Here is a 13,233-nt window from a genome sequence, read left to right as displayed (position 1 = left end):
AGCCAGTAAAAGCTCAGTTTAAAAAGAAGACAGTGTATCACAATCTACAAGAAGAGGACAGACTGATACATGGAGAGGGGAATATACAGGAAATAGGCTAAAGTATGGAAGGCAATTTTGTTGAAGAGACAAAAATGCACACAAGCAAAAAGCCATGAGTGTGTGTTTCCCAGGGACATCAGGCTTTATACAGTCCATCATCACAGCAGGAGGAAAAGAAATCGCTCCTGCTAGAGGAAGTGCTAATGGCTCTGTGCTATGAGTGTGTCACTGTGTGTGCGTGTGTGTGTGTGTTTGCTGATTGATCGAACATGCCAAGTCCATCTCGGCACGTCCTAATGGGAGCTAGAGTGTGAAATTGCCAAAACAGAAAGCAGCAAATAATCAGAACAGACACACGGATTGAAACAAACACACACTGTCTTTTACCATCTACTCATCTTATACTTTCTCTTCATTCCTCCCTTTTACACACACACACACACACACACACACACACACACACACACACACACACACACACACACATTGTTTGTCTCCACTTTTTTCTGTAATTACTGGTATTTTTCATGGCTGCTACCCCCTTCAGTCCACTTCCTTCTTTACTCGGGGGAAAAGTAAATCTCTTTGTATCAGCACATTTTCTGTTAAGCACTAAATCACCGCACTCAAACATGCAGAAACAGGTACCAAAGCACATCACTGTCACGAACAGATCAATCATTAGGAAAAACTTAATTAGAGAGCTCTTATATTTGCTTTTTCCTCTTTCTCTGCAGTAATGTTTGTGTATGTGTTTCCAGGCATCTCCAGGCAGTAGCAGATACCTTCCCCATCTCACACTACAACCATGCATTTATAACAAAAGCGTCTGAGGTGTGTGTGTATGTGTGTGTGTGTGTGTGAGAGAGAGAGTTACATTTATCCACACAGTAACCAACTGTGTCCAAGCTTTCAGTTATTAAAATAAGCTCTTTATGCGTGTGTTCAAATGTTGAATTAAAGCTAGACAGTTCCTACAGCTCCTGTGGGAGCCTGTAAGTTATTTGCAGTGCCTCTGCTGTCTAGAGGGAGGTTATTTGCAGTGTTTTCTGGGTGAGGAAAAATAGGTCAATTGTTTTTATCAGAAAAGTCAGTGACTAAACAGCTTGGAGTAGCAGAAATTTTCAATGTTAGACTATTGTAGTTGATCACTATAATCCAAAAATATATCCAGATTCAAGACATCTGTGTATTAGCTAATGTACAGACAAATTTAAGACAACAGCCTGGAGGGATGAAGGCTGGATATATTCTTTTTAACTGGGTTGACGTAACAAGACCTGCAGACATAATCCATTATCCACAAATGAAGGGGAAAATATTTATTATTTTTAGCTCCAGATTCTTGGATTACGATAGAGTAACTTTGCATGATTCACAGTTCATAATAATCTTATACTGATTCTTTTTACTGATGATGAGCTGATTTCACCCAGTTCACCCTCTCTGTGATTTAACTTGCCTCGCTTTAGAAAACCCTTTTCCTCATTGATGGCTTCAATGCAAACAAAAGAACAGAAGAGAAGGTTCGTGGGGCTACAGAGATGACCTATCTTTGATATCAAACAGAGCCAAGAATCAGTGGATTTATTGCAGTCTGAACCCTGACCTTTGATTCACATGTGCTGACCTCATTTTCTGAAATTTGGGCATCCATTACATAACGGTATATTTGTGAAAGAAAATATGGAAAATCACAACAGATCACCTTTAAACATACACTCGCTCAAATCCAATCATACATACACACATCACAAAAGCAACCAGGACCATCAAAGCAAAAGAAGAAGAATGAAAAATAAAATAATGAAAACAAACATGCAGAGCGATTAGAGCTCAATGAACCACACTTTTAACAGATGCAAATTAAGTGTGTATCTGAATGAAATCCAGACTATTTCAGCTTAATAGGTTCTGAATGCACATGATAGTGCGGAAAAATACCCCAATGACCACTTCTGCTTGTTTTAAAAATCCTAAATGACCTTCCCTGTCGATAAGAAGAGCTGCCAGTTCAGGGAACTCTGCAATTTGTAAGTGTTCGATATTCTCCAAGTAAGACCGACAGAACTACTTAGATGGATATAGACACTGGATGCTGCTATAGGGTGGTAGACAAGTATGAGCCAGTACTTATGGACCATGTACATGTGTGAACATGGCGGACATACCTGATGGCCAAGATAAACACATTCTAATCAGTTGAATATGGGACTGTGCAAAAACCCGTGAAGTGCATTGTGTAGAACAGAGACATTGAGCTAAGGAGAGCAAAGTCCTGAGATTTCAAATAGAGGGTGCAGGGTATGGAGAGAAAATACGCAGAGCTCTGGAGTTTGTACTCACAGTCGAGACAGGGCTTCATTCTTCTGAAAGAGCAGCTCTGGAAGCTGGCTGAGACGGTTTTTGTTCAGGCGACTGTGTGGACAAAAAAAAGACAAAGGAAAAAAAGCTATCATTTCCTGTGAAAGAAAACACTTGAATGGAAAATTAATTTGGTTTATACTTGTAAATGTCTTTGTAATGTGTTCTCACAGTCTTTCCAGCTCCTTCAGCTCATCAAACACTCCCTTCTCAATGTTACTGATCTGGTTTTCCATCAGATGACTGCAAGGAAACACTCACATTAAGATTCACTGTTTAAGCACATACTTTAAAAACAAATCAAGAGATATTAAATAACACAGTTTTCTATTTGATAAATTGGTAACACGCTTTAATCCTTCCTCGTAAAACATGAGTCTTGTTTGGTCGATCTCAGTCTGAGTATTGTGAAAATACAGTAGTTTTTCTACAAGGATATGTTCTGCCTTTGTTTAACTTAATCTTTAATTATGAGTGTGTTGATGAATTTGGGTAAAAAATAACATGTACATGAAAATAGAGTTTTATTTGTCAGCAGCTGAATATGTGGATGAGGCTTTGGTTTCAGACACTGGTTTTGAATCTGTCTGCACTTGAATCTGTATATTTGAGAAACATACTGCCGTCTTCCACCTCATATACCACTGCTGTATAGGGATGGGTAATGGTATCCGGTGCCATAATGGCACCGGTTCTGACATAAACGGTAGTGACCAGACCACATTTTGGTGCTTTATTTCGGTGCTGTATTTCGGTGCTTTTTTGTCATACACTTTGGATTCTAGCCAATCATTTTACCTTTGCAAGCACAGTAGGCGGGTCCAGGTATGTACGTTCTATTAGAGCAGAGCTACAGATTAAAAATGCCCGAGGCAAAGCGGTCAAAAGTCTGGCTGTACTTCACAGTAAAAGATGCAAACTCAGCAGCCTGCAACAAGTGCTTTAAGGTGATACTGTGCAAAAGAGGTAACACCTCGAATCTGATGAAACACCTGGCGACGTATAGCATTTTGTTAAAAGCCGAGAAATGCGCTGTATTGATAGCTTGCTGCAAGACCTCACACCGAGCACATCTACTGCGGGGTGATGCCTGTTATCGGACCCGGAGTTAACAACATCCCCCAAGAACCCGAAGAGGAGAGTCCTGGCCCCTAGCCCTGCCAGTGTAGCAGAAATGATGACGGATGATGATGGCAGCAGCAGCCGTTCTTCTCTGCGTGAGTAGCTTAATGTTGTTCGTGTGTAAGCTAACACACAAAAAAACAGCTAAAGGTTTTTGGACCAATTTTGTGTTCTCCATTCTTTAAGCACCAGTTTGAGCACCGTTTAAGCACCGGTACCGTTTCAAAAGTACCGGTTTGGTACTGGTATCGGATGAAACCTAAACGATACCCATCCCTACTGCTGTAACACTTTACCCTCCTGACAGCAGTACGCCCAGGGCTCCCAGTGGGCTGCTAATCTGTTCTGATCAGGTCTCCAGAGATATAATCAGTCCGGGACATGTCATCATGTCCATCACTGACACTCATTGCAGTTCTAGTCCTCAAGTTAACACAGGAAATTACTGCTCATGCAGTTTCTCCCCAAGGGCACAGTGCTTCCACGTCAAAGGGTCATAGATAAACCCTCCTTGTAGAAACTGACACCAGACAAGCACCTTATGTCAGCTTTACGTGGCACCACAGCTATGCTTCAGACCTCAAACAAGGACAGAAATGTGGGAAAGAATGTCGTAATAAATACAAGCTGTTGCCCTGTCAACAATGAGCCTGAAGGCAATGAAAGTAGAGAAGGAAATGGTGTGAAAGCCACTCTGGATGGGATGAATGCTTTAATTGTAACCCATAAAATATATCTATAAGAGTAAAGGCAGATATAACTCACAGGACTCGGAGGTGTTTGAGACCCGAGAAGTCTGTCTTGGTGATGACTGTCAGGTTGTTTCCATTCAGGTCTCTGGAAAACAAAAGAGAAAACAGCACATAAAGGAACTGCTGACATAAAGAAGTCAAACCTTTAAAAACATCAAAGAACATCTTAGGAACAGAGTGTAACTTATCAATTTCATTAACAAACTAATTATTTTGTTTGGAAGATAGATGCGTGCAACGATCCATTTTCTTCTGTTCAGCCAATTCACAGAGCCACGGGGGGCTGGAGGCTTCGGTTCCAGTCATCACAAATACGTATGAAACTGAAAAAGACATCTTGAGTGAAATATGTAAACAAGCTGGTTTGAAGGAATTTGAATTTGTTCCCCTGGCTGAAGTATGCAGATTCACACACAGAGGCGGGAACTAGAGACGGGCTAAGGTCCAGTTATGTTCTTAAAACACTTCTTCTGTGTGACAAAGTGCCCATTCCAGGAAGGCACAAATTAGTCACACAACTATCAAATCTGTTAAACACAACAGTTCTGTGCTGTACTCATTTTTACACCCAGGTTTTCAGTCTTTCCAAGAAGCCTTTCACACACATCTACTCAGTTCTATTCATGACAAATGACAAGAAACTATTATATAGAAATTAAATATTATAGAAACTTTTACTAAGTTCAGTCCAGTGTAAAAGTAAAGTGTGCGTGTTAGTCCCCATAGGGAAATAGTTCCTCTGCATTTAACCCATTCACCCAGTGAAGCAGTGGGCAGCCACCAGCGCAGCGCCCGGGGAGCAGCGTGTAGGGACGGTACCTTGCTCAGGGGTACCTCAGGGTAGCCGTTCAGTGGAGTCGAACCCCCGACCTTCCGATCAAATAAATAAATAACTAAATCAGAATCTTTCACTGTGTCTCGCCTGCTTGTTATGAAGGTTATATGCCACTGCACTGAGCGTTACAAACTGTGTTATCTACATTACAAAGAACACCTGCTGACTATGTGTAGGATTTGGCTGTTCAGCTGTCATAACTATTAGTTTGTACTAGATAAATGTTCACACATGTACTGACTTTGACTAGAATATAAATAGTGATGCTATAGTTCTATATTGTGTGCTTAACAGTTGGATCCGACAGGCAACCAGGCAGTAATTAAATTCAACTTTACTATAAGATATCGAGACTTTTCAGCCTTTTTTTGTTCTCTCAGTTGCTGATTATTTTGGCCAACTCAGTCTTACAAAATTCAGATGGAACTTGTTTCCTGTTCATATACTATTACTGTTATTTTTAACAAGTGTGGCTCTTGTTCAAGTCCAAAAAACTAGATCTTTTTTATTCACTCTATTAATATCCTAATACTGTGCAGCACTTTGTTGCTGCTCTTTGAAGTTATTTTCATTCACTTTAGTGTCAACAAAGTCTCCTCACTGGGAGTTCACTTTGAGGACAACCTTTTATTAAATTGTAAAAGGTTGTCCCTTGGAAAAAAATTGCTTTCTTCCAGATATTTGTTCAAATGCAACAGCTACTGTTTGACAAGCGAGTCCTCAGCTCACACGAGCATAGCCTTGAGCTGCTTTGCTCTACTGTTGCATCTGTTCCAAGTCACCCAAGGAGGTTTAGGTATGAACTGTCGCTGCTGTGTGTTACCTGATACTGAACTCATTTCAGGCACTCATTTCAACACACTTGTAGAGGCTCTCTTAAATGGGAGGGGTTTAACCCTGTGACCTCATTATCTACTTTGATTGACATCTGTGAAGAAAGAAAGGGATGATGTCACTCTTCCCACGAGGCTTTGTGAAAGGACAAGTAAAATGAGATGTGTGTGTGTACCTGTGTATGTGTGTGCGTGCGTGTAGAGTGTCATGTTCCTGTGCTACTGTAATGGGTGGAGCAGAGCCTGACCTTGTCCTGTGCCTTATGAAAGAGAAAGAAAAACCAAGAGACAGTGGATGCTGTGGTTTGGGTGTGTGAACTGAAGCTACAGGCCACTCACAGAACTTTAACAAAAAGACCTGATGGAGTAGCAACGACAAAACTGCCCAAATGTCCATTAGTCAGCCGATGTTGGTCTCAGACTGAGCTTTAAATAGTTGTTTTTTGATCCTCACACTGCATTTTTTTTAGTTGAAGGTTCACATTAATGCAAATCTATACTGAAAAAATACTCAAAGTTTTCTTACTATCATAATTTCTTGTGTCCTTAATGACTATGAAAGGATCTGTGATGTGTTTACACATAAATGTGCAGTCTTCTTTCGGCACCCAAACAGTTTAAAACATGTAGCAGCATGCTGTAGCGGTCTAAATCAGTCTACGGGCAAGCAATGTAGCAAATGCTATGGCATTTTCCTGAGATTGACTGATTTCGTATTGAGGTGGCATAACTCCAAAAATGCCAATGTGGAAATCAAGCACTGAATTTTCCCCAGTAATTGTCCAGATTAGGACAAGACCACATCATGTGACCCTCATTTGCTAGATTATGTCCCCGCCTGGGACAGGCAGAGTCGGCTTCTGGGAAAATTTTTGAAAGCCTCTCTCCTGTATAATGAAGACGATGAAGAATGTTAAACTGAGTTAAACCATGGCGAATGCAAAGGGAGGAAATATGTATACGATTCAAGCAAGATCTCCACTCATCATCAGATAAATCCACCACAATGTCTTTTTCCCAATTATTTTTTCCCAAGTAATAGGCCTTAAGCTCTGTATTATATGACGGAGATTCTCCTTTTGCCAAAAGATCTATTTCCAAAATAGTATCCACTTGATTTTTAGAAGGTAGGTAGGGGAATGAAGGAAACAATGTTTTTGAAAAACTTCATATTTGCAGGTATTTAAACATATGTGAGCTGGGTATATTGTAATCTCTCATCAGAGCGTCAAAGGTGTTAAAAGTTTCTCCTGAAAATAAATTGTAAAAAAAACTTCAAACCATTATTATGCCAAATTTGGAATGCTTTATCTGAAATGGATGGCAACAAAGGGTTAAAAGCAACAGGCAAAAATGTACTAACCTGTTGCAAACAGAAGTGCCTTCTGAATTGAAGCCATATTCGAATAGATGTTCTTACAACTGGAATTGTTATTTTCTGTTTTTGATTTAGAGCTAGGGATGAGGTTAGGAGGGGAAGTGGATTAGACATCAGTTCCATTTTTACCCTCACCCTCGCTATTCTCATAAACATATTTCCAGTGCAATAGTTTGGTGATATTAGCCACCCAGTGTTAAAAGATAAAATTTGGCAACCCTAGCCCCCCAGCCTCTTTTGGTACTTCCAAATATGTTTTTTCCATTCTGGGATTTGAATTTTTCCAAATAAATGTTGCTATTAATCTGTCTAAATCTGTCTTAATCATTTGGAAAACATAGAGAAATTTTGGTAAGACTGCAATTTTAACTATATTAATTCTGCCTGCTAATGAGATTGGAAGTGTTGCCCATTTTTTAAAATCTTGTGATGTTTGTTCTAACAACGTGTCAAAATTATGAATCCGCAACTCCATCATTGTGCGGGTTACATTTATTCCCAAATATTTAAATGTTTCTTTTTCTAAAGAAACTTCATTTTTAAAATGAAATGTTGAACATAATTTACTCTTGAGTTATGTGTTTATCATAAATTACCATGAATTTAGCCGAGTAAAAAGAGAGCCACTTTCATGACACAGAAAAGCCATACAGAAGGCCATTTATGTTGTTTTTAAAGTACACATTACTGAAGGGTCTCTCTGTTAGAATTAAACTGTGGTAGAGCCGCATGCATGATATTTTTAATTAATAGTTCGAGTGCGTCCCGCAGCCCCTTGCTGCATGTCTTGCCCCTTCTCTCGCTGCCCCTACTTTCCCATCATTCTCTTCACTGAGTCTATCAAATAAAACTGAAAAAATTGTCATGAAATTCAGTTTTCTCGTAATTTCATTCAAAAAGGTAAACTTTAACATATTTTATATTCATTGCATGCAAAGTGAAATATTTCATGCCTTTTTGTTTTAATATGGCTCATTATGGCTTATAGTTACATACGGTATCATCAAATACAACATCTCAAGTATTAGAATATATGATTTCAGCTTCTCAAAAAATAAATTAATTCATACTCTCAATTCTTGGTTTGGATTTATTTTACCCCCAATAAAAAACACCTTTATTTAGTAAATACATTTTGTGTTTACTTGTGTTATCGATATATATATATATATATATATATATATATATATATATATATATATATATATATATATATATATATATATATATGAGGAGCATAGGCCCCTCGTCTGTGGATATATACATACAGTGGGGCAAAAAAGTATTTAGTCAGCCACCGACTGTGCAAGTTCCCCCACCTAAAATGATGACAGAGGTCAGTAATTTGCACCAGAGGTACACTTCAACTGTGAGAGACAGAATGTGAAAAAAAAAATCCATGAATCCACATGGTAGGATTTGTAAAGAATTTATTCGTAAATCAGGGTGGAAAATAAGTATTTGGTCAATAACAAAAATACAACTCAATACTTTGTAACATAACCTTTGTTGGCAATAACAGAGGTCAAATGGTAAATGGCCAGCATTTGTATAGCGCTTTTCTAGTCCATAGGACCCCAAAGCGCTTTACACTACATTCAGTCATCCACCCATTCACACACACATTTACACACGTTTACTATAGGTCTTTACCAGGTTTGCACACACAGTAGCTGGTATTTTGGCCCATTCCTCCATGCAGATCTTCTCGAGAGCAGTGATGTTTTGGGGCTGTCACCGAGCAACACGGACTTTCAACTCCCGCCACAGATTTTCTATGGGGTTGAGGTCTGGAGACTGGCTAGGCCACTCCAGGACTTTCAAATGCTTCTTACGGAGCCACTCCTTTGTTGCCCGGGCGGTGTGTTTTGGATCATTGTCATGTTGGAAGACCCAGCCTCATTTCATCTTCAAAGTTCTCACTGATGGAAGGAGGTTTTGGCTCAAAATCTCACGATACATGGCCCCATTCATTCTGTCCTTAACACGGATCAGTCGTCCTGTCCCCTTGGCAGAAAAACAGCCCCATAGCATGATGTTTCCACCCCCATGCTTCACAGTAGGTATGGTGTTCTTGGGATGCAACTCAGTATTCTTCTTCCTCCAAACACGACGAGTTGAGTTTATACCAAAAAGTTCTACTTTGGTTTCATCTGACCACATGACATTCTCCCAATCCTCTGCTGTATCATCCATGTGCTCTCTGGCAAACTTCAGACGGGCCTGGACATGCACTGGCTTCAGCAGCGGAACACGTCTGGCACTGCGGGATTTGATTCCCTGCCGTTGTAGTGTGTTACTGATGGTGCCAGACGTGTTACTTTGGTCCCAGCTCTCTGCAGGTCATTCACCAGGTCCCCCCGTGTGGTTCTGGGATCTTTGCTCACCGTTCTCATGATCATTTTGACCCCACGGGATGAGATCTTGCGTGGAGCCCCAGATCGAGGGAGATTATCAGTGGTCTTGTAGGTCTTCCATTTTCTGATGATTGCTCCCACAGTTGATTTTTTCACACCAAGCTGCTTGCCTATTGTAGATTCACTCTTCCCAGTCTGGTGCAGGTCTACAATACTTTTCCTGGTGTCCTTCGAAAGCTCTTTGGTCTTGGCCATGGCGGAGTTTGGAGTCTGACTGTTTGAGGCTGTGGACAGGTGTCTTTTATACAGATGATGAGTTCAAACAGGTGCCATTCATACAGGTAACGAGTGGGGGACAGAAAAGCTTCTTACGGAAGACGTTACAGGTCTGTGCGAGCCAGAGATTTTCCTTGTTTGAGGTGACCAAATACTTATTTTCCACCCTAATTTACGAATAAATTCTTTACAAATCCTACCATGTGGATTCATGGATTTTTTTTTCACATTCTGTCTCTCACAGTTGAAGTGTACCTCTGGTGCAAATTACTGACCTCTGTCATCATTTTAAGTGGGGGAACTTGCACAATCGGTGGCTGACTAAATACTTTTTTGCCCCACTGTATCTATCTATCTATCTATCTATCTATCTATCTATCTATCTATCTATCTATCTATCTATCTATCTATCTATCTATCTATCTATCTATATATATATATATATATATATATATATAAGGAGCATAGTCTCCTCGAAGATATAATTTTTGTGGATGAGGTCATTTGAAGAGAAAGAGAGGGAAGAAAAAGCAGGGGATTGGCTATAAGAGAGGGAGGGAGGGGTGGATGGCAACAGGTCGAGGCAGGGGGTCCAGAATAATTCCCTGGATGTGTGTGAAATTACACTGACAGTTAAACGGCAAAGACGAACCAAGCATCAGGAAGCAGAGTGGCATATACAGTACAATGGTGATGATGATACCATTTTCACATGTATGGATGCTCAGAAAAACACCAAGGTAGAAATGATAAGGTGCTAAGTGTGAAAATGCTCATAATTTGTTTTTGTCTTTTTGTATAAGAAAAAGGAAAGGGACACGAGGGGAGAGACGAGCACAAATACAGCCTCAGTGATGCGTGGTTAATTGAGTTTTGTGCAGCATGTCGGGGTCAGGGGTCAGTTAAGCGACAGACTCCCCTCGAGTGGCGACTCTGCCAAACAATATCTCATTAAAGCAGAACGCGTCTCACACACACACACACACCATCACCGCCCTAATGGGCAATGAGGCAGTTGATCCGCTCAGCTCTGCTTTCCACTGTCACATCTGACATGGTAGGAGAGCAGTAATTGGGGCGACTTAATAAGACAATGAGATGGGGTATGTTTGGTGGATGGCGCGAACAATGTAAAGATATAAGATATATTAGAGTTCACTTTATGTCGTTGAATAGAAATACTGGCAAACTGTGAGAATGCCAGGAGTCAAAAACAAACATCTTAAGATTCATTTGAGCACACATCAGCGACTACAATACTCTTCACATTCTCCTCCTTCTGGCGCTCTACTTGAGTTTTTACACAGAGATTTCCTACTTTAAAAAAGTAACGTCTCCAACTACTCAAAAGTGGCTAAAAACTAAAAATTAATTTAAAAAGAAAAAAATATGACAAATAAGTAAATAAGAAGAATGGCAATACATACCAGTAAGCTTTGGTATAAAGCAGAAAACAATTAAAGAAATAAAACACAAACACTTAGACGTGCGCCCAAGCACAGGACCGTTAGATACATCTGAGCAGGCACTCGGCCAGTCGATGCAAATGGGTCATTTTAATCTGCTAGTCAACTGAGCATCCGTACAAGACGGAAGGGCCAGTGAAGTATCAAGCTACACACACCGAGCACAAACACAATCTTCCTCCTCACAAAATCACACACAGTCATTAGAGAGAGAGAGAGAGAGAGAGAGAGAGAGAGAGAGAGAGAGAGAGAGAGAGAGAGAGAGTAACAGCATACAGTCTAAACAGACTGGAATAAACAACAAGGAAATCTAAGACTTTTTCTGCTCCATCACCTGTTTACTAAACAACACTGCAATGCAGTCCCATCCTAAACCTCCATCTCATCGGGTTTCTTTGTTTGGAACTGTGGTGCAAAACTGTATTTAACTGAAACTGCATTTGTTTTGTTGACATCCACCTAGCCACGTCTCAGCCAAGGACCGACTTGTTTAATGGATGGAGTCCAGAAACGGAAAACAAATCAATCTCAAGTCAAATTTCACCCCAAATAATGGATGTGTCTAAATCTCTAAAGACTGCAGTTTACATTAAGTTTGTTTTGTTATTTCTGGTAAGTTTAAAACCACTGTCAACAAAGTGTCAGCATCAATCTCCGTTTACCATGACACACAGCAAAAGCAAGTTAACAGCTCCTAAATGTTGTATGTATTTTAACGAATGATTGATGGGGGGCGTCGAGAGGGTGTGGGTGTCATTTTAGTTTGAAAAATCGTGAAAACCTCAAATTTATAAAACTGTGTTTATTTGAAAGAAAGAAAGAAAGAAAAAGAAGTTGCAAACCAGTATGCAAACAGAAACTCTGTGCTTGTGTTTTTGTTATTTCTGCATCATCATAAAAGTGTTTTTGCAAGTGACTCCTAAAAGGTTGACTCTGTTCATCTGGATGTAGCATTTTCAGTGGGAGAAACGTTTCGTCACTATTCGAAGTGACATCTTCATTCTCAGCTGACTGCAGGTTTCCCCAATCTTATAAACAGTACATTTGCACAGTGACTGAAACCAGCACCACTGGACTGGGAGGTCAGTTCCTTGATCATTAATATGCAAATTATCATAACCACTGATCAATGGCCATGAGTGCCATTCACAGAGAGTTGGGGAATGGCTGCAATCACAACATTGTAAGATGGTGACAGATGTACCCTTAGGCCTCCTCCTTGATTCAAAGACGGTGTTTCCCTTTTCACGTATATGGCCTCCTTGACTCCGCGCTCCTTCCTGTCCAGGATGTGTACATCCTCATCATTGAAAGAGTGTCCACTGGCCTGTAAGTGTAAATAGACTGCGGTTGGGGAAACCTCCAGTCAGCTGAGACTGAAGAAGTCATGTGGATCAGCGATGAAATGTTTCTCCCACTGAAAATGCTACGTCCAGATGAACCGAATCAGCCTTTTGGAATTTACTTACCTGGATGATTGAGCTGCATCAAGATATTGCAACTGACTAGTCATGTCTGAGTATTCAGTTAGCATTAGCCAATAAAGTCAGCAAATGGTATTATAAACTATCTCTAGCAAACCAATATTAGTAACCTGAATTTGACTAACAGTAAATCTGATAATATATTTATTATATTATATATAAAATAATAAAGAAAACATTAGGAATACCAACCATTTGTTCTAGAAGAGAGTTGTCGTATGGCAAAGGCTTTCGCTCCCCTCCAAATTCCAAAGCTATGACATCACAACGTAATTGGTCAGATGTTGATCCTCTAACATTATTTTAATGACACAGGAACAACAC

The 13,233-nt window shown here is 40.0% G+C and overlaps 1 protein-coding gene across 2 annotated transcripts in view; it reads right to left on the bottom strand.

Moving 5' to 3' along the window:
* slit1b (slit homolog 1b (Drosophila)) overlaps positions 1–13,233 on the bottom strand; it is an 82,425-nt gene that overhangs the window by 51,355 nt on the left and 17,837 nt on the right. For both annotated transcript variants that reach the window (XM_085458164.1, XM_085458163.1), the window contains exons 2-4: positions 4,294–4,365; positions 2,578–2,649; positions 2,389–2,460 (exon numbers count right to left, since the gene is read on the bottom strand). In XM_085458164.1, the coding sequence (XP_085314290.1) occupies positions 2,389–2,460; positions 2,578–2,649; positions 4,294–4,365 (216 nt within the window). The remainder of the gene's footprint in view (positions 1–2,388; positions 2,461–2,577; positions 2,650–4,293; positions 4,366–13,233) is intronic.

This window comes from Copadichromis virginalis, linkage group LG6, assembly GCF_057382275.1.
Source record: "Copadichromis virginalis isolate Kocher_CV1m ecotype Utaka linkage group LG6, C_Virginalis_male_GT1.1, whole genome shotgun sequence".
NCBI lineage: Eukaryota > Metazoa > Chordata > Actinopteri > Cichliformes > Cichlidae > Copadichromis > Copadichromis virginalis.
This window is presented reverse-complemented; position numbering and strand designations above follow the sequence as displayed.